Source organism: Syngnathus floridae, chromosome 2, assembly GCF_059516105.1.
Source record: "Syngnathus floridae isolate MCC-2025c chromosome 2, RoL_Sflo_1.0, whole genome shotgun sequence".
Classification (NCBI taxonomy): domain Eukaryota; kingdom Metazoa; phylum Chordata; class Actinopteri; order Syngnathiformes; family Syngnathidae; genus Syngnathus; species Syngnathus floridae.
The window spans coordinates 27,530,461-27,552,538 of record NC_142414.1 but is presented as its reverse complement, the minus strand read 5'-3'; the positions used below and the strand labels follow the sequence as shown (position 1 = coordinate 27,552,538).

The following is a 22,078-nucleotide window of genomic DNA, read 5'->3' as shown; positions in this document are numbered from 1 at the left end:
AATGAATAGACAGTTGCAAGCACCAATCAACAGTAACTGTCACTGCCGGGACAGTTCACCTCGCAGTTATTGAACTGCATCGCTGGACTGAGATTAAAATACATGCATGATTCATCTTCCATTTCTTTGTGGCAATGAACACAAAAGTTTTGTATAATGGTGTCAATCTTGTCGAGCTTTGAAAAAGAACCGTTTCCAACTTGTCTGAAAATAACCTACTGAAAGAACCTTGCCAATTAAGGCTCCATTAGTCACGCAAGCACAGCTTTGTGTGTTGCCATGCTACCTGGGTGGAAATTGGTTCCGGAGTTTTGAAACCACATGGGGAAGGAAAAAAACAAAAAGCACTTTTGAGTGAAATTGAATGCAAAACGTTATTCAATTTATATTTTGACCAGAACTTTAGGAGAGAAATACGTATTCCTGTAAAGCTGCACGGCAATGTTGTACTGTAACATCAAACTTGGATGAAGTCAAAAGGGATGAAAATCTGGTTTTCGTTTTTCTTTCTTCGCATCAGCATTTGGATAAGAAGAAGGGCGAGCGACCATCAGTCATAAAGTTAGCTCCCATGTCAGATCGACTTCTGCGCTGTAAATCCAACACTTGATCGGTGTTTTGTAACAAGTTAGCTTGGCGATTAGCATGAGCTTTGTCCGTTCCCTCTTGCTTAGGCAACTCCTCATCCTCGTCGAGTGAACCGCAGCTTATCTTTCGTCAGTGTAGTTTATTTGCCGCCGCAGAAGCGAGGATGAGTTCCTCGTTTTTCAGGGCCCATCACTTATTAGCAAAGAAAGAAGACTGTCGGCCAGTGTCTCGACACAGCCGCAGACTCCTAGCTAAAGAAAACGAGCGCAGCTTTGACCGACGTCAAAGTTGCTGGCAAAAGGGAAATCCGAATGCAAGTGCCAGCAGCAGCAGCAGCAGCAGCAGCAGCAGCAGCAGCAGCAGCAGCAGCAGCATTTCAACAGCTTCCCCAAGGCTGTTCAGGTCAAGCTTAAGCAATAACAAATGGCATTGGTGTTTTTATAGCCTAGTAATTCACCGTTCAAAGTGTTACCGTTGCACTCGTCTGCACTTGCACATCCTTCATTGCCTTAACAGAAGACAAACAAACTATTGATGTTGCACTTTTCTCAAAGGCAACATCTTTAAGCGCTTGATGTTTCATTTGAAAACTCATTCAATGTGTTCCCGTTGACGCCAAAGATGGAAGCGGCATTTTCTGCATTCCGTTCGACATTTCTGCGCTGCCACCTGCAACCGCAGCTCCAATCTGGCCCATGATGGATAAAGACCTCCCCGAGCGACAAAAGTGTCCTCAGCGTTTGGTTTCAGCAGGCTACCTACCGACAAGTGATGATGCTGAATCATACAAGTCAAATCAAATACATAGTACATGACAATCAAAAAAGAATCAAAGAACAAGAAATACAATCAAATCAAAAACATAAACATCCAGAAGAGATGATTTCCACTTGCCAGTTGCTTTCCCCTTCAAAATATGCCTGCTCCATGCAAGTGATTTTCAGACCAACTGCTCCTTCCCTTCCCTTCCCTTCCCTTCCCTTCCCTTCCCTTCCCTTCCCTTCCCTTCCCTTCCCTTCCCTTCCCTTCCCTTCCCTTCCCTTCCCTTCCCTTCCCTTCCCTTCCCTTCCCTTCCCTTCCCTTCCCTTCCCTTCCCAGAAAGACTTGGACATGGATAAAGCAATGGATAAAGGCGTCCCTCTCGATCTAACTGTAGACCTTTCGGACACTCGGTCCTCTTATGGAGCACCAGAAAGACGCAGTCATGGAAAAAGCGACATTGCAATCCAAACTGCCTTTCTATCCTTTCACCGTTTGTGGCAGTGGCGCAAGTTCACACGGCGCTCACTCAGGCATTTCAAACGAGCAAACAGCATCAATCGACAAACCTACAGATTTGCAGTGGGAAACGTTCGACTCGTAACCTTTCTAACATGACTGCGGATGACGGACGATAAGGTGGACCTACTGACAAGTCAATTGACTTTCTGATGACTGAGATGACAATATTTGAGTTTTCTGCCCAAGTTTCCAAATGCCTTCCACAATACTTTTGTACTTTAGTAGGCTACATATGTACATGTGTGCTTCTTGACTTAAACACGGGACGTGAATATCGAACTTTTTGGGTTGGTTTTTGCCACCACCTCTGGCTAACTGAGATATTGGCTTGGCAAAAAAGCTGCCGGGGAGGGTGCAGCAGCGCCAGCTCGGTGAACGAGCGTGGCAGCGGGAGCGAGCGTAGAGGCAGGGGCGGAGGAAGGAGGGAAGCAAGGAAGGAAGGAAGGGAGGAAGGAAGGAGTCGATAAAAACCAGTGGACCACAGTCGCCCGCGGAGTCCAAGACGGAGTGGATGAACGGATCCGACCTTTTTCCTTGTACGCCGTCTTTCTATAGCTGCGAAGGAGCTGCTCTACAATGATGCTCCAACTCGTGCATCTCGTGGCGTTGTTGGTGTGCGGCAGCCAAGGTAAACGTGCGTGCGTGCGTGCGTGCGCGCGCGCGCGTACGTGTGTCTGTGTGTGCGCGCGCGCGCGTGCAATACCCGAGCTTTGTGACTTTGTGCACAACTTGATTTGGGCGTTTTGAGATGCTGTGGACGGAGAGAGGGGCTGGATTGTTGGACTGGACCTTGTTTGGTAGTTGCATCACGTCTTTGCAGGAGCCAGGGGGCTTTGAAAGGAGGGGGCGGTTGAGGGATTATTAGAGGAGAGCTTTCTTTTTTTGGATTTAGACAAAATACTCTTCTGCGCACTGTTTTCTGTGTAGGTTATTTGAAATTTCATACGTACATACATACAGATAGTTGCAACTTGAAGTCGCAAAAGAAAGATATGTATTCCATATTGTGAATCGTGCATGCCCCCCCCCCCTCTTCTGGGCACTGTTTTCTGTTTAGGTTATTTGAAATTTCATACACATACATACAGACACTTGCAACTTGAAGTCGCAAAAGAAAGATTTGTGGTCCATATTGTGAATCGTGCATGCCCCCCCCCCCCCCCCTCTTCTGGGCACTGTTTTCTGTTTAGGTTATTCGAAATTGTATACGTACATACATACAGATGGTTGCAACTTGAAGTCGCAAAAGAAAGATTCGTGTTCCATATTGTGAATCGTGCATGCCCCCCCTTCGTCTGTCCAGTCGACCCAAAGTGAGACATTTGCACCTGCACGGTGCCGCACTTGCAGCCAGTGATGCCTTTGAGAAGTTTGCGCAAACTGCATTGTTGCGTCAGTGTCATGTGTATTTCTGTGTGTAGAGGATGCGTGTGTCTGCGTGTGCACATCCGATGAGCAGCCTCATGATTGTCAGAATTGAGTGTCGGTCGGGTAACGCTCGGAAACTAAGTCCCATTGGGGACTGACTGATGGATGGCTGCAACTCCGTCATCCGCGTTGTCAGTGTGTTGGCAACATTTCCTCACTTGCGCACACACTTGAAAGGAGCTTTGCTAACGAGCACCCGGCGTGGCGTTTCAATCCGATGTCAACGTATCGCTGCTTGGTTGACTTTATTTCCAGCGGCCTGCTGACTGACTGACACGCACACGCCGGCAGGTGGGGGTAGAGGGCTGTTGCGTCTCTCGCCCCCCACCCCCGGTGCGCTTGCACAGTCGAATGCAGTCTTTCCGAACCGTCATTAATCTCAGGCTCGTGTTTTACACTAGAAAAATCAGAGAAAAACAACGAAACCAAAACCAACAAGGATCAAAGCGTTTCGTACAGTATTTGAAATCATCTTTCTCCCTTGAAATAAATGCAAATACCTTTAATCCGTTCCGCGCCCCTACTTAAAAAATCCGTTTGCTCATATCCCGCAGCATACCTGATGATCGCTGTTGGCACAGTGGTTGAGAAATTCTCTTCTTCTGTGCTTCCACTTAAGAGCTGTGGCAGCATGTGTTTAACCAATACGTCAATGACCACAGTCGGGAAGGATCATTATAAGAATGAAAATGCCCCATTTTCATTTATTCTCTTATTGCTATTATTTTCCCTTTTCTGATATTGGTGGCGCATGGTATCACACTGAGAGGTGTTTGTCATTGCTTGTGTTGGATATCAAATGGAAATAGTGCCAAATCTATTCCTCTCCGACAGAGTCATGGTGTTATATTTGGAAAGCAAACATTTTGTCACAGCTCATTTACCATGTAGGCTGCTACCTATCGATGCTGTTATTACAATACAGCACCAACTGATCGGCAATTCTGTAAAAAAGGTCGCATGCACAGGAATCGACAGTATACCTAAACCTTGTGTCTTTAAATCTACATCATGAAATTTGTTGATGAGATCATTCTACAGCAGGGATTGTCAACCGGTGGTCCGTGGCGGTATTGCAGGTGGCCCGCCCAATTGGAAATGGAGAAGAATTGTACCATTTTTAAAAATGAAATTGATTGATTTATCTGGTGTTACACTCGATTTATTTTCCAGCTAATGTTGTGAATCATTTAGCCATCCGAATGATGCAGCTGAGATTCCAGAAATAGATGCAAGTAAATAGCCTGCAAAATCAAATACTATTCCGCCAAAGCAATGGTTCCAGAATTGCTTCTTGGTTAGAATGGCGGCGGGCGGGGCGGTCCAGTCCGGTCCGGTCCGGTCCGTCCCTTGGGCCGGCCGGAAAAGCACTTGAAAAGCCCTGTTCTATCAAACACACTCAACCTTACATTTGGCATGCAATGCTTTGGTGAGCAATACAAGTTGTGGAAGGAGTTAAGTTGGATGGCACACAAGCTTGTGTTTCTTTCAAACGCTACGTATATGTCATGGACGACAGGGACGAACGAGGCTCGCCCACTCGTCGCAAAAAACGGTGTCAAATTGATGCCTATTAAAATGTATGAGATGGGGGCTTATTTGACCCATTCGATATTTTTAAAATAATGGGCCAATTATCCGGTAATCTCCTTTTTTCTCCCTCAAACATCCATCTCGGTCAATGACTACAATTGGATCACTCGTCGCTTGCCCTATTGAACACAACTACCGCATAGTCTGTGTCGTGTCCTTCATTTAATGAGGTCTCAAGTTTGTGGGCTGCTCATTTCCAGAAAAGTCTCCATACAAATTGATGTTTTGCAGATGTGCTGAGGAAGAGGACGTTGGTTTTTCGTCTTTTTTTTTTTTTTTTTCTCCCCCCGGTAATCCCTTTGTGAGTTCGACTTCTCCCCTAACCGGCATAAAGGCGGGATATGTATGGGCTTTATTCCTTTGTTGCAGAGCTCTTTCATCACACTTTTACCAAGCGTTTTCGTCATCTATCATCTATTCATGGTGGCAAAAGTCCGCTGTAATTGATCTGCCGGACAATACCCACAACTGAATGGAAGTGCGCATAAAAACGGGCTTGAGCATAAATTAAACAGCAAAAGGTCTCATCGGGAATAAAATAATCACATGCCAATCGTTTTGCTCCATGTGGCGACTGGTGTTTGTGACTGACGGCAAAATAACCGTGCGAACGTGTGTCCGACCCCCCAACCCCAAATGGAAAAACATTTGCTTTTCCAAACCACTCTGTACTTTGCTTGACTTTTTGAAGGTTGATGTATTTGGCTTTTTAGCGACGCTTAGTACAAAGAATTACATGGCTGCTTGGGCTCGCCGGGCGGGGACCCGCCGCCAATGTGATGTTAAGTGGCGTCATTAAGATCTTCCGCCGTATCTCTCAGGGGAAATGTCAGTGGCTCAGGATTTCAAAGATTTATACCCCTGCGCCTAAGTGCGTCTCGGCCGAGCCAGCATGTGTTTGAGGTTAGCTCACGTCACCTCGCGCGGCTTTCCGCGCGCCTTCGAATCAAACGCTCGTTCGGTGCGGCTCAATCTTGATGGAGAAATCAGCCAGCATCAGCCAGCGTTGTGGCACGGGGCGGCCTTTTGTGGAACGGTGCTGTAACGGTGGCAAGGTTTGAGGCACGGTCCTCCACGAGGGAGGCGTCCGTGCGTAGAAGGAAGTGGAATCACACCCTGGAGGCCGGCCGAAGGAACCCATTTAAGGAACGACTGGAGTCAGCAGGCCTCCACGTTGTCCGAAGGGCAATCTCATTCTTATGGATATGCTATGTATTATCCCCATTTATTTGGATGTGTGGCTGCGTGTGCCCTTTAGTGCTCGTTTCACCAAGTTTCATCCTCTGCATCATTTTCCTCTCGTTCCATTACGACGCTGGAATCCAAGCAGTGGTGGTGGCAAATAAAGTTCGCCAAATGTCTTTTTCTTTTTTTTTTTCTTCCTCTCTTTTTATGTTGCTCTGAGCTGTGGAGCTGTTCAATGATGAACGGTTTTCCTATGTGACAAAAACTTGGCCCAAATGTCTTGTTTCAGCACTTGCGCATGCTCTTGTAGTTGTCCATGGGGATTTTGCAGGTCGGCTACCGTGCAGCACTATTAAGGAAGGAACGCGCCTTGCTCAAAGGCAGTGTAACAAGATGTGCGGCTAAAGGGATTAGCAGAAGGGATGAAGAGACCTGTTGCAAATATTCCCATTTTAAAAAAGGCTCTTTTTTTGCGGGGGTCGCATAGGGAAGGAACAAGCACGAAATGGGAGTTGAGCATTCAGGAGGTGAGAAATTGGCATACGTATCCGCTGCCAACCCTTCACCTTCCAAGATGTATCCCCCATTCCACGTGAAGCCACCCGATCACGAATTGGCATGCGTATCCGCTGCCAATCCTTCACCTTCCAAGATGTATCCCCCATTCCACGTGAAGCCACCCGATCACGTCTCGTTCGAGCGCATCGGCAGGAATGAACTCAAACTTTGTCCGAGATGAACCGGATGTCATCGGAATCGCGTTGGGATGAAATGGGATTAGAGCCGACTCGACGTGATTGGAGGAGGCAGCTTACTTTGCTAGCGGCCAAGTCAGCAACACTTTGACTGCCGCCCCGTCCCGCATTCCATCTGAAAAGTACTCCTAGCAGGTTAATGGGCCGCAGCGGGCGGGCGGGCGGGCCAAGATGCTGCCTGACACCCGAAGCAGTAGGAGTGCTGGCTCGCCCCATTGCTGTGGGATTGAACGCTGAAAATATTGACGCGCAAGGGCTGCTACACTGTGCTCGATTTACGTAGTAGGCAAAATGTGGCTCTCGATGGCGCCTTTTTTTTTTTTTTTTTCCCCTTTCGCTATTCAATTCCTAGATTGCAGTCGAGTTTCATACTAGATAGCAAATGTGTCACGGCTTAATTGGCAGAGGTCTGAGGTTGTACTCTTTATTATTCCTATTTACATTGCCATGAGGCTTTGCCCTCTCCTGAGACGATTTCTGCCCCGCCCGCACACCTTTTAGATTGTATTTATTTATTCATGGGTTAAAGGCTATCCATTCAGCAGCCATCCTTGGTTGCTCGCACGGAGACAAATTTTGCAAGGCAAAGCAAATACTTGGCAGTCGTAACATGAACTGTCTGTGCGGTGCAAACTCCATAAGAGATTTCATTGTACGTATTTACTTACGAGTTGTAGTCAGGTATTGCATCATATTTTGTGCGCCTCGAGGATTTTTTTTGTTCTTTAAAATATTGAGTTGCTCTAGTAGAGGGTGGCCCAAGTCATTTTTGTCGCAGGCCGCATCGGAGCTCGAGAGTCCGTCGAGCGGCCGTTGTGACTGTCCACAGTATGGGCCACGCAACAATCACTAGTTATGGAATCAGAGACTATTCAAAATGGTTCAAATATTTGAAAAAGGTCACAACCGCTAGCAATAGCTCTCGTTTTTAAAGTGAAGACAATTTGTACTCGATGCGCAATTTGTCTTTGCGGAGCGCATCGAATGATGTGGCGGGCCCGGGGCCTTTGGTCTGACACCTGTGAGCTAGTACATTTCCCAGATCACAATTCAAATCAAAGTCAAAATGACTTGTTTAATTTTCACATTGTCACTTGCGCACATCAAAAATCCTTTGAAAACGTTACAAATGCCGTTTTTGCATCCATTCAAGGGTTTATGTCCAAGTGTGTGAGTGTGTGTGTGTGTGTGTGTGCTGTTTTCTACACGTTGCGAAGAACAAACACATTTTTGGGCTTATAAAATAGAAAATGGGAGTCCTCTGTCAATTGTGTAGATTAGGATGCTAGCCCCAACCAACAGCAGCGTTTTTTGCATAGCACCTCCTGCCTGGCTCGCAGTGCTGCCTTTCAAATAACAACGTGGGCTGGAAAGGCTGATATCTTGAATTAGCCAACGAAAAGGATGTGTGACGGACGGATGGCGGAAGTAGGGTGCCGCACGTCAGCCTAATTCTTGTTTGAATGTTGACGACTCGCTAATAAGAAGGACGCCGCTATTGATAGGCTTCTTTTTATTTTGATGCTGCTAATAGGCCTGAAGCATTAAGCAGCAGAAGCGCTTGAAAATGTCTGAGTGTGCTCCAAAATAGTGACTGATTGATTTTGGACTGAAGCGGAGAGGGTGCTTCATCTTATTAGCAGGATGCTTTGTATGGAAAAAAAAACATGCATTTTTGATGATCATTTATTTTTGGCGGTTGATTCGATAGCCGCAAATACAAAAACGTCGACAAACTGGAGCACGGCTCGGGGCTTAAGGCTTATCGACTGATCGATCGATAGATCGATAGATAGATCGATCGATAGATCGATCGATAGATAGATAGATCGATAGATCGATAGATCGATAGATAGATAGATCGATCGATCGATCGATAGATAGATAGATAGATAGATAGATAGATAGATAGATAGATAGATAGATAGATAGATAGATAGATAGATAGATAGATAGATAGATAGATAGATAGATAGATAGATAGATAGATAGATAGATAGATAGATAGATAGACAGACCGTGGCTTGGGAGGACAGGTGAATGGAGCAAATTGTGCGCACATTCCAGAGTCAAGAATTGACAAAAAGCTTGAAACCATTTTTTGGTTCAAAAAGTTGTTCGCATTCTTGTCACATGGCTTTAGAAATGTAGTTGAGAATTTGAAATAGAGCCAACGTTTTGGCTTTTGCGCTGAAGCCCATGTTTTAAATAAATCTAGAGTATGACGTTTCCATCACATCCCTTGTGATCACAAGTAAAAGGTGTCGTCTGATGAAGAACTCCGCTCCAATTTTTGATGGCGTGAAGCCCACGCACGCACGCACGCACGCGCCCGCCCGCGCACCCGCCCAGCTGCCACTCGGCAGCTAAGCAGCCGTCGTGTAAACAGCACCAAAGATCATCCATCCATCTATGTATCTATCTGCCAGATGACTTGATGTCGCTGGCTGTCCTTGCACGATTGCTTCAAGTTGAAAATGAGAGAGAGCGTAGTATCTTGAAAAGAGATCACTCATTTCTTGTCTGGTGGCCGATATGCTTCTTTCTGGGAGGGGAAGGACGGATGGAGGGAGGGAGGGAGGGAGGGAGGGAGGGAGGGAGGGAGGGAGGGATGGATGGATGGAGGGAGGGAGGGAGGGAGGGAGGCGGTGCTTAATGAGGAGTCGATGTGAGCCGCTGCCGATGGCAAAGACTAGCTTTGCTTTGCTTTGCTTTGCGTTGCGTTGCTTTGCTTTGCTTTGCTTTGCTTTGCTTTGCTTTGCTTTGCTTTGCTTGTCGGTGCGGGTCGGCCAAAGGAAGGAACGGTGGGCCTCTGCTCTCCTGATTGCCACAGGAGCTTCAAACCGAATAGCCTAATGCAACGTGGGCCAGCTTTCTTTTTGTTTCTCGTTTGACTTCCGCTTTTGATTTCTTTTTCTTTTCATGTGCTCGCTCCTCCCACACCACAAGCCTCATCTGCTTGGGGAGTCAGTGAGCTTTTTAAGCAGCTCTGTTTGCCTTGGAAATTCTCCTTGGTGTTTTTGTTGAGCTGCTCAATTAGACGCTCGCTCTGTTGTGTTAGTCCTTCTTGACCCAAGTCCTTTCACACGGCACAGCTTTCCATCCATCCGTTCCCTTCTGAACAAAAGGAGCGGAATAATGACAGCTCATCTGAAAGAGTTGCAGATGTGAAAAAATCTAATAAATAGTGCAGCGCGCCCGCCCGCCCGCCCACCCACCTCGCCCGGTCCATAAGCTATGGCATAGCTGCAATGAGAACCTCGGCCGTGGGCCGTGGGCCGCGGGCCGTGGGCCGTGGACCGCGGCCGCACGGCCTTTGCCGTGGAGGCGGTCCGAGTCCCAAATGAATAGAGCGCTCCCACCCGATCAGGGAGTTTCATTTGGAACCGTCACGCAACATAAAAGTCCACCGGAATGAGGAGTTCACTGACGGCCCCCAGGAGTCCAAGAATAACCTTTGCGTCATGCTGCTCCTCCACCTGCCCAACCTGTCTTCATTCGGCCACTACTCCCTTTTTTGTTGTAAATTAGAATTATAGACCAGGAAAAACCTTTGTTTGCTCATCTATGAAATGAAAAGACACATCTTTTTTTTTTTTTGCCCCTTTTTTGTCTGTTGGCAACCGTCTAAAATTCCGAGTGGCAAATACGAAGCGCGCCAATTTCGCCCCGGCCTCTTATCAATACATTTGCAATGGCCGAGATTCGACATGGGAACCGGCTCAGTCACGACTGCGTGCCTCGCAGCGAGGATTACCGCGATGACTAACCGCTCGACGCTCCGGACACAAAACGATTCATGTTGTGCCGCAAAGTCGACTCCCTAAAAAATCTGGCAGCTGTTTTTTGTTCCCGGCAGAGCCAAGAACGCATTTGGAGATAATAACCTCATCATCTTGTTTGTTTCACTTTAAATCAGATGCACAAAGCTATTATTGGGATGAATTCATCGAATTGAACTTTTCTTTCTTCATATTGTAAGGTGAGGCTCCATTCCAACACGCTGATGAAGCAAGTTGGGCAGATTTTTGGGCAGAATTCATCCCAAAAAGTACACTTGCATGGCTGATTCAAAAATGCAAAAAGTACAAATGTGTCGTCCGCTGTAATATTTTGCATCATGATCATTTCCCACAGCACACCTGATGATCTCTCACAGCAATGTGCCTTTAGTGCATGTATTCTTCCTGTTTTCTTCCAGAAACGATATACGATTTTTTTTTTTGTCACTGTGAAGAATACGTTGAGCATTGAAAGCCAACGCTGCTGAAGCTCTTTTTCGCAGCTATTGTATGTTTGTCTCATTTTTCTTTTTGGAAAATGTCTCAACTTCAGTGGTAGCTGGAAAAACGTGTCCTTTTATTGAGGGCGCTGATTCAGATTTTTGCCATACGCAAATGCATCATCAGAAGACGAGCTGAGAGAAAGAAATCTTCGCATTTCCCCTTTTACCATTGTCAAAATGAAGTTGTACAACAGTAACTCATTCACTGCCATTGACGGCGGCTATAGACGTCAGATGCATTTGACGTCGACCGGCGCGTGTGTTCCGTATCGCCGTTTGAAATGAAGGCTGTGTGTTGTGAAAAGCGGCTGAGAATGGTGGCTCCGGCCAGACCTTTCGTTTTATTGGGGAGCTCGGGGACGGCGCCCGCGCATCCGTAAGACTTGGCCTTTTGGAAGCGAAGCATCTTCTTTCAAGTCCCGCTGCGGGCAAAAGACATTTCAGCTCCGAGTTGCCAGTTCACTGTCTGACTTCTGCCCTTAAGCAAGGCAGCGACTCTCACTTCTTGCTCGCTCGCCCGCCCGCCCGCCTGCTTGCGTGTGGCGTGCAGAAGCGACAACGGAAAGCGGCCAGTGACTGAAATTCCCCCCGAGGGATTATAATGAGTCTATTGAAAATAAAGCAAAGTTCAATGTAGCATTGCAGTCATGATTGTGTTCTTGTTGGTTTGTCAGCGACACCATGCGACATCTAATTAAGCGCACTTGTCGAGACAATTTAGTTTATTAGCGAAAAACGACCGATTTCTTACTCTTCCGCCCCTTGTTGCCAAGGAAGCGGCAACACCGGCTCATCTATTGTCTCCTGCGGCTGGCAAACATTTTGGCCTTACTTCTTGGCAATTTGCAATTCAGAAAACGCCGCGGGTGTGTAAGGAACTAAAAGCGGTTGCTCAAGCTCGGCGTGACGCGCGACTCGGATGTTAGCGAGCGGCGCGTGGATTCGCCCGACGGTGCGCAGAGGCTCGGGCGGCCGACCGTCGCTTGTTTGTGACGGTGGGCGGGTGATGGATGCTCCGAGGTCATCCTGCTGTCAAGTCCGACTCCCGAGTCTGCGCGTGGAAAAGGCCTCGTCGATGATGTGGAAAGTCAATCATCGGGAAATAGATGGCTTTTCGATGAGGATTTCTGCTTACTCTAACTCTTGCGCTTGACGCTTTTTGCGCCTCATGACCGCTCAAGGCTGTCTGTGTGATGAGCGATGACGGGAGCTGCCTGCTTCAGCAGAATTACACACGCCACTACCTTGGAAACAGGCACAAACTGTTTCCTGGAAATAGGCAGTTCAACTCATTGATGGGGTTCCTGCCATGATGCAAATACCAGAGGAGAAAATCAGGGCAAGTCACTTGGATCACCATCGGGCCTTTGTGTGGAACCATTGTCAGATTTGGGGAGAATTTTCCCCAAACGAAATTGAGGTCATACGTACGAGAGGAGAAAATCAGGACAAGTCACTTGGATGACAACCGGCCGTTTGTGTGGAACCATGTCAGATTTGGGGAGAATTTTCCCCAAACGAAATTGAGGTCATACGAGAGGAGAAAATCAGGACAAGTCACTTGGATGACAATCGGCCGTTTGTGTGGAACCATTGTCAGATTTGGGGAGAATTTTCCCAAAAGGAAATTGAGGTCATGTAAGATAGCAATGTGCGGTAATGATTCCTTGTCTAAAAAAAAAAAAATCAATCCTGTTGCGTGATTTGAGTGTGACCAGCGTGCAATGCAGTCCCGCTCAGTGGCGGCGGCGGCGGCCTTTTTGGTACGACTGATTGTTTGTCTCGATATGTGCCCTGCGACTGGTTCGAGGTGTAGTTTGCCTTTGGCCTGATGTCAGCTGGGAGAGGCTCCAGAAGCCTTCGTGACCCTGAACAGGATGAGCGGTGTTGGAAACGGGTGGCTCCTGCTGGGAATGGGATTAACCTGTCAGTCAATCAATCAAAAGGCTCGCTATGGAGAGTCAGTGAGTCAGTGAGTCAGTCAGTCAGTCAGTCAGTCAGTCAGTCAGTCAGTCAGTCAGTCAGTCAGTCAGTCAGTCAGTCAGTCAGTTGGTGTGGCCAAGGCTTTCAGTGGATTTTGGGAGAACTTTCAGGAGTGTGAAAATGTCTCTTCCTGTGTGTGCACTTGTCTTTGACACCATCTTTGAAAAATCCATTTTGTTACGTGACGCAAGCTTAATCCCTTCCACTAATACATTTGAGTCGATGTGCTTTTTATCTGACGGTGCAGCTCAGGGTGGCTGTTTCAGACTTTTCACTTCAACCTCTTCAGGTCTATTAAGAGCATCTCCTTTTCACATGATTTTTTTTTATTTTTTTTATTTTTACACACCATTTCACCTGCTGCACTTTAACAACGACAACAACAACAACAAAAAACATTTGAAATGCTCCGATGCTCCAAACCTTCAACTCCTGATGCTTGAATCAATTTTTGAAGCATTAAATTGAAAATACACTCTGGCGCGCTACCAAAAGGGAATAGCTTCTCTCTTTTTTTTTTTTTAGCTGCAATGGGTTTCTCGGTGGGTACGCAATAAAAAACAACATATTTGCCAGTTTGAGATGTTCGCTTGTGGCACAGTGTCAGTGTGCCCGGACGGATAATGAGTCATTTTTGTTTGGTGTCGCTCCCGTTTATCTAAGGCTGGTTCTGTTTCCCCGGAAGGCCAAAAGAATGGGATTAGAATTGTATTTGTCGTTTGATTAAAAACATAGACGACAAAAATGTGCCTCTGACATGTAAGCGGCGCAGAACGTCCAACGACTTGGTCATGTGTGAGGGCCCGCTGGCACGACCGTGTGTGTGGTAGTAGATGGTCTGTTTATAAAATCAGGCTGCGGAAAACGTTATGAAGCTCGCGGCTTCTCTCTCGGCCTGTAAATGAGCCAGCCCCTGGGAAAGCCCCCTTTAATTCGAGCGGGAAACTCACCAAGTGAGCTCTGAGGGGGCAGCGAGATAAACCAAAAGGGAGGAGGGGGGAGGGAAGCTAACCTTGACACTGGCAAGAAAAAAATGTGGGCACCAGCAAAGTTCTTTGAGTGTATGTCCTCCGTTTTAAACTGCTGTCTGTCCTTGTCTGTGCAGAGAAGGAAGTGTCTGAGAATATTCTTTTCATGTGCAGCAACGGTCATGGTTCCTTTGAATCAAAACGCAAACTCCAGTTTCCTTATCCTCCCTCCCTCCCTCCGCTGTAAATATTTGTTCCAAGCAAGTCGGCGTCGGTCCCGGCACGTCGGGTCAGTCACGTGACCTGCTCGCCGCCTCGGCCCGGTGAAGACAAGCCAACCCAAACAGAACTCGACAGCATGGCTAGATTTCCAATAAGTGCGTCGGCAGATGCTGATACAAACACGCTCCTTCCGTCGGACTGGTAAAAACATGATGAAATATTCCGTCTTTTGAGTTCTACCTGTCTCCATGCTTCTTGCTGGGTTTTTTTGGGGGAAATGGAAGGGAAAGTCTTTGCTCGTCAACATCCGTTTGGTGGAGAAATAAGTGGGCGCTTGTGCGAAACTGCTTTTAATGTTTGCATACACACGTACAGCGGTTTGTTTCTTGTCTCTAAATGAGTGTCCGACAAATTATAATGACCGTACATATTTGTATCAAAAATGCTTGTCGGCTGGACATACAAAAGGAATCAATCTTATTCATTCAGAACGAGGTGGGGGGCCAAAGTCACATTCTGACAGTTTGGTCAACATATTACCATATCACGGTATTGCTCCAAAATGTGTCATTTCTTCCAAAGATTTGGTGAAATAACACACCCATTCCAATGCAATGCGCACATGCACATTAGCTGGCTAACTAGCCATTTACGACCTATTGTAGTGAAGATTTTATTGATGTGTTCATGTATTTCTAAACTCTCAAGATAGTGTTTATTTATTTATTTTAAACTCTGTCAAAATAGTGTTCTATTAACATCACCTACAATATGTGAAAGGCAAGTAATATAGTATATTTAGCATACGCTTCATCTACCAAGAACTATTTTTGCTTGTACTTTCTGTTTTTACCCATGCTCCCCTGGGAGCTTCATCGCCATTGCACAGATTCGCTTCAAAAAAGGATGGTGTTGTAAATGTAATCTTATTAGTTGAGGGGATATTTTATTTGCCGTGATATTTTCACCACTGAGTGGCTTTCGAAAAATAATCCAAAAGATTCAACGGTAATACACGATGAGCTCGTCGATATGCCGTTGGCTTTTTGATTCATAATAGAATTCTTCTTTTACTGAGCCCTTGTATCATCTGAAATGTGTGCTTTTCACCATTGATGACTCGTTCTGATGCATGTCCAAGAGTGCTCCTCAAAGACAAGAGGAATGAGCAAACACATGTCCAGTCGCGTTCATTAGTCCCGCCGTTCGGAATGCTTCATAAATCACAACCGTCTGGAAACGCCGGCCGAGTTGCCATGCGGCGGGGCGGGCGGGCGGGCGAGCCGGGTGCCAATCCTTCCCGCTCGCCATCTCCATGCCATGCCATGCCATGCCATGCCATGGGATTGCGGGATCCCACGGTGATTGCAGGGACAATGTGTTGATTGGAACACGTTGTGGCAACTCAAGTGGAATGGCCTTGTCAGTTCGCACAGGTTTAGAATCTGTGTTGATGAAGTTCATAATAACTATAATCCAACTGTCTTTTATATTAATTCATGGTTTGTTTACCTTTATTTTAGCGTTAGCCTTAGCTAAAGGGCTTGAACAGAAAGATTCATTTCTTGCTTGTGTTGATTCAAAAATACACGGGAAGAGGAACTTGAAAAATAATCAGGTGGAATCACAATGCTAAGAGGAAAAAATATGAATTCAAAATTCATTCTAAAAATGAATTGAGTTATAAATGAAATATAAAATAGAAGTATTATTTTGTACTTTTGTATAAAATGCCTCAAATGAGAGTCGCACATTGCAGTTAAAGGAAATATCGAGGATGGCGGCCGAACTCCCTAGCACGCCTGCAATTAAGTCACAAGGTGACGTGTCCATCCTGTCCGTGTCCTCTCTTCCCTTTCCCGCCATCTCCAGGGAAATCACCCGTGGGATGAGTGCAATGTTAGCCCTGTTTTCTATTTCTCCTCCATCCGTCCGTCCGTCCGTCCGTCCATCCATCCATCCATCCATCCATGCATCCATGCATCCATCCATCCATGCATCATCCATCCATCATCCATCCATCCATCCATCCATCCAACCCACCCATCCTCGCTCACACAGTAACACTTGCCCCGTCAGCCCAAATCAAACGTGATGTGATCTGATTTGAAGTGCCTTCCTGTCACAGATAAAACCAATTTGTCCCTTCGTCTCGTGACCAGATGCAAAAGTGCCTCAGAGCTGATGAGTGAGTCAACCTAAGGTGTTAGACTTGGCTGCGTTTGTAGCTCCGTCAATCACTCGATAATGTTTAGCCGCTCGGATGCGGATTGGGGGTGCCATTGATGAGTCCTCAGCTTTCATGGGGCTTCCTGTCTTTAGTCTGCACTCTATCAAGTGTCTGGTCTTTGCATCACTTCCACCCTTTGTTCTTTTAATTTCCGCCTTTCCTGCAAGTATACGTAGGTAGCAGAGGCGTCTGTCTCTTCTGTGGTCGAGAGTCCTCCAATCATATTGGTACGTATCATCCCCCGTTTCTTATCGTTGTCATGTCGACTTTTACTTGCCGCTTCTCTGGGTTTTGCATCAATGGGAGCGTGCCTTGTAAAGAAGTGTTTTCTTCTCCATCGGCAACTTTCTCTCACAGGCCCCTTGAGCAATGCGTAACGTAACCGGATTTGAATCGGCCGTCTTGCCGGGTGGCCAAAAGTGGAAGATTCGTCAGGTTTTCTGGCTGCTCCGAGCGTATTATTTGCCGCCGTTGCCGCCATCTTGATTGGACTTGTGTACGCGACGTCATTTGGGAGCTGCGCAGCCAAGGTGTGCCGGAGCCAAAAATGTGCAAAAAGCTGCCAAATGTTCAGATTCGCCATATTGTATTCTATTTTTCACCATCCAGGCAAATTCATCATTGTCTTTCGCACGAGTATTGGCAAATTGTTGATGAAAGGCGATTCTTCAAACGCCACTTCCCAACTTCTTCTTCTTCGTTGTGTTGTTGTGCCAAGTGTGACAAGGAAACAGCAGCCTTGAAGATGCGGAACAATGTTGTCTGTCTGGGCCATCGCTGGGCTTGAATTGTCCATACTGAAGGGAAACGGATTCTGTGTCGACTCCCTTATCGAATCTAATTAGGCTTAGCTTCCAACGTTCGAAGGAGAGATCAGCTGTCCACATGTTTGGACGCAGTGCTCCACTTACAAGCCAGAGATAAAAGGAACAGATCTGCTGTCTGCGCTCTTTAGATTTGCCCTGCAACAATGCGGATGTTAATCGCCAAGCGCTGGCAAACTCTACAATCCCAGAGTTCCGTATCGATTTTACAGTTATCTGGAACTGAGATATTTAGAAAGGAAGGAAGGAAGGAAGGAAGGAAGGAAGGAAGGAAGGAAGGAAGGAAGGAAGGAAGGAAGGAAGGAAGGAAGGAAGGAAGGAAGGAAGGATGGATGGACGGACGGACGGACGGACGGACGGACGGACGGATGGATGGATGTTCTTCATGGAAAACGTTGTTGCTTTTAGCTCAGTCACTGCCATTCACAATCACAGACGTCAGAGTTCCATTTTTAATTGGGCTGGCAGTACATTTTTAAAACATTTTTATTTCAGTATAGATTGTTCACCCCAAAGCTGCTGTTGTCGATCATTTATGGAATAAAAACAATGAAATAACATTGTTTTGTAGGTGCTCTTTACTGCCCCCTATAGTCTGGGAGAACATACACAATCTAAATTTGACTTGCCTTTTAGTACACGCAAGGAAAAGTTGCACGAAAGGCTGCAAAATGCGTCTCGTTTCTGCAAACAAGCTAAATGAAGCATAAAGCAAGCTTTGGTCAGTCCCCCCCCACATCTGTAGCTGGCTGCCCCTAAGGTCATGTGACCAGGCACTACTCCTCTGGCCATCTTGAAAACTCCTCTGTTTTTTCTTTCTGTCTTTCTACTCAGCATGAGACTCAGCATGCTGTAGCATTTGGTCGTTTACTATTTTTATAACGTACAGTACGACACAATTGTATTTATGGAAGGCAAACACAGCTGTAGCAGTAACAAAGCGCTTCCTACTATTAATAGGATGTTTCAACCGTCTGTTTTTGTGATGGCAGATTTTGACTTGAGTTTGGCTGCGTGATTCAAACAAGTTGCTTTTCTGTGCTAAAAAAAAAACAAAGAAGCATCCTTAAAAGCCAAACAATCCTTTCCGTCAAACACGTGTAATCCATGTTGTCATTTATGCTCCAGGAAAGATGAAAAGGAAAATTTCATGGGCAGAAAATGCGAGATTAGCCGCCTGGCGCTTATCAAACACCTTCAACACGAGCACCATCATTTGCGTCAACTTTGATTTTCTTTGAACCGCCGACGTCCTTTTCTTTCCTTTTTCAGCAGCAAACAGTTATTTTTATCCACGCTTATTTTTACAAAATGCCACGAGAAAATGCCATTTGTGTTGTCGCTGCCTCGCAGCGGCATCAGTAAAATATTCCGAGCTGGATTTCAAGGAAAGCGTCAAAGCTGGCTAATCGGCTCAGCCTGCTTGGATTTGCCTGACTTTGCCTCCCCCCGCTTCTCTGTAATCATCCAAATCTGACAAGATGATTAATCATGATCAAACACGGAAGAGATTAGCATTTTCTTTTTTTTTTTTATTCTTTCATCTATATGTTGTATGTAATCCACGAGAAGGTACACATCTGCACCTGAAAGACAAGTTGTTGCTTCATGCCATTAGCGTGAGCGCGAGCCACAAGACGCAAACCTGAACATTTAACGGGCGCCTCTTATTTCCAAGCTTGAAATCGATTCTGTCCCGCAGCACTTTGAAGCACTCGTGCTGTTCACTGCCTCTTGAAATGCACACCGGCACGGCATAATCATTTTTCCTCTGCAATGATAAGTGTGTCTCATTGGCTGATCATTTCTTCAACAAAGTAAACCATAAGCTGTGCAGATATCCACGGAAATGCTTCGCAGACGTTGGTGATGACACAAAAACAAACAGCAGACTTCACGCTGGATCAGAGTGACTCGTTTGAGGTCTTAACTCCAAATGGTTTTTCCCTTAGCGCTGCTCCTCACTTGTCATTGAAAGGTTTGTTGACTTTTATTTTGGGAAACATTGATTAACATTTTGCTGATCTCTTGCGGCCCGAACCGGCAATTTAATCATAATTCTTTGGAACAATATATCACTGAAGGACTGGAAATTAAAACATGTTGTTGTTGTTGTTTTTAAACCACTTGGATGAATTGACAAAATGAGCAACCAATTTGTGGATTTTTCCTCTCTTGAAGTGTTAAAGAAATATTGCTGATTTAATCGCTGCCCCAGACTTGGAGAAGAGCAACTTCCCACTCTTGCTCAAGATTGCTAACATGGGCTAGTTATCGCACACACCATTTACACTATGTCGCAAACCTAATTGAGCAGATATGATCGGAAGATCTTCCCAGCTCCCGAGAGACATCTAACTGCATTCCATGTTGAATGAAAAGAAATTGGAAAATGGATTTTTACTCGAACCATAAAGCGGCATTAGAAATACTTTGGGAAAAATGAATAGTAGTTCAGCAATAGCAGTAGAAGAAAAGAAAGCAGATAGAAGTTGAACTATTCTTCACAGGATCTAATTTTAGCTTCTTTATGATCACCGTCTTTTTTGTGTCATTAGCTCACAGAGATGCTTGTAGAAAAGTAGGGAAACGGTGCTTGGCGTGTCTACATGTTGAAAGTTCAATCACGAGCGCGAGCGTTTGGCCGACTGAACCGGAGCCGGATACGATCAATAGAATTCTTTATGAAGTGCTATTTGCGCACTTTTCCTGCATCTTGTCACACCGCGGCCTGATTGAAAGTGAGAATTTGGCAGAAGCCCTGACAGGCCTTCAATGTTTCAAAAATCCACATCCTCGGTGCACACGTAGGCATACGCACACACTGGCAATTGTAGCTCGATCGCTCGTATCATTATCGGCCAAAGAGAATTGTTGTCCTCCCGCTGCGGCCGCTATCCGCTATCCATCAGGACAAAGCCTCGCGCCAAAATAAATCATGCCAACAAGCTTCACGTGACCTTGTTGCCCTCATAATATGATATGTGGGATGTTATTACCCCTGAAGACCCGGCGTTTGTTTGAAAAGCCGGGTGGCTGGAGAGGAAGTGAAGCGTGTGCCGGACAAGGTCAAGGTGAAGCCGAAGGGGGCCAAGCCTCGCACAAATAATACAAAGATATACGTATATATCTATATACGTATACTATATACATATACTACATATATATATTTATATATATATAATATTCATAATAATATATTTATTATATATGTTTGTTTTTTTATACATATATTTATTATTGGTTACTTTCTACAAACATCTGTGTGATGAAAGTGAAAGTCAACGATGATATTTTTTGGAGGGTTGTTGGCAGTCCTGTATCCTATCAGAATAGTGCTGGCCCTGTCGTGAGCAGCAGGATCCCATCTCGATGTTCCAAGCCAAAAGAAGCGCAATCTGTTCTCGGATGACCTTGATGGGAGCAGAAAGTGAAGCCCGATGCGATTCATGCTACTTTCTTTCTGCTGTGACTAAATGATGTCACGATTGTCATTGTCCTCGCTATGTAGTTGCATACTTCTTTGGCTGCATGTTCTGGGCTATCTATCAGCTGCCGGGTACTTCCATGACCAGTTTATTGCAATCCTCTCCACGGAGTTTCAACACTTGTTGCTCATCAACTGTTTTTCTGTCAGGTGCCGCAGTGTTCTTTTTTCTCAGATTTTCTTTTCTTTTCTTTCTTTCTTTCTTTCTTTTTTTTTTTTTTTACGCAAAAGTGGGCAAGTGTGATTTCACTTGCCATTTTGCTGGTTCGGTATCTTCCTTGCCACCTCTTTTAGGTATTTTTTTATCCTCAGCAGTATTTATTCACGTTGACCTTTTGTATTTTTTTTTCTTTTACATAGTTTTACATTGTTAGATTGCTTTCTTTTTGTCTGCTTTAAGGTCTGTAACTCAGTACGTTCAAGCCTGTATTCATAGTCAAAAACCGGAAACAAGTTGAAATGAAAGTAACAAAGCTCACTATTGATATCTCCGCTTGAACAAATGAAAGAACTACCAATGGAAATGTTCCAATTAGCTATAATGAAAGAACCATTAAATGCAACGCTGTCATTATGTTCACGTGCAGAGTTAATTATGAAACCTTTTGAATGGGTATCAGACGACGACGACGGTTCCAATTTAGAATTTCCATTTGTTTCAATGCAGCCATTATCAATACCTGGGGACTAAAACATGCGCTTGTCCGTTGTGTGCATCGAAAGGAGAGCGGGAAGTCGCCGAGGAGGCCGACGGTATTTTTGTCACTGACAGATGGCCTTTACGGTCATCTCGTTGCGTGCGTCAAATGAAAGAAACCAAACATAAAACAGACAGCTGCTCAACGTTTGGAATGAAAAGCCGTCCGTCTGTCCGTCCGTCCGTCCGTCTGTCCGTGGAAATGGAATTTCCAACAAGCGCTAGCGACTGCCCGTGCCCTGCCTGCGGGTGGGCCACTGAGACTTAGGCTCCATTTTGCAGGCAGGCGCAACCTGCCGTCGATGCACCATAGATACTAACACGAGGAGGGGGAGAACGTTCCCCGTGAACTCCCAGTGAACCTTGCGCTTCCCTCCTGAGGTAGCATACGCGCACGTTGCGCACGCACATTGCACGCCTGCTCCCGTTGGGCCCGCGCAGGCGCTAATAGGCTCCCGTGGTTGACTGTCACTTAGTGTGATGAGCGCTGACAGCGTGGCCCTGCGGCGCTCCGCCCGTGGCGAAGGTCACGCTGGGACAGGTGTCAGCCCT

At 45.9% G+C, this 22,078-nt stretch overlaps 1 protein-coding gene and 1 long non-coding RNA gene across 14 annotated transcripts in view; both read left to right on the top strand.

Annotated features, from left to right (window-relative positions):
- LOC148403007 (neural cell adhesion molecule 2-like) overlaps window positions 1-22,078 on the top strand; it is a 177,873-nt gene that overhangs the window by 45,935 nt on the left and 109,860 nt on the right. Inside the window, exon 1 of one of the 13 annotated variants that reach the window (XR_015862978.1) lies at window positions 2,285-2,497. The exons of 11 other annotated variants lie outside the window; for them this stretch is intronic. Coding sequence is in view for 1 of the 2 variants with exons in the window: in XM_088398097.1 (XP_088254223.1) it covers window positions 2,446-2,497 (52 nt within the window). In the remaining variant the exon portion in view is untranslated. Of the gene's footprint in view, window positions 1-2,284; window positions 2,498-22,078 lie in introns of those variants that run through there. One more of the 13 variants, XM_088398097.1, reaches the window with a different exon arrangement.
- Window positions 16,676-17,902, top strand: LOC148403008 (uncharacterized). The gene is made up of 2 exons (XR_015857128.1): window positions 16,676-16,745; window positions 16,876-17,902. It is a non-coding gene; the product is annotated as an uncharacterized LOC148403008 (long non-coding RNA).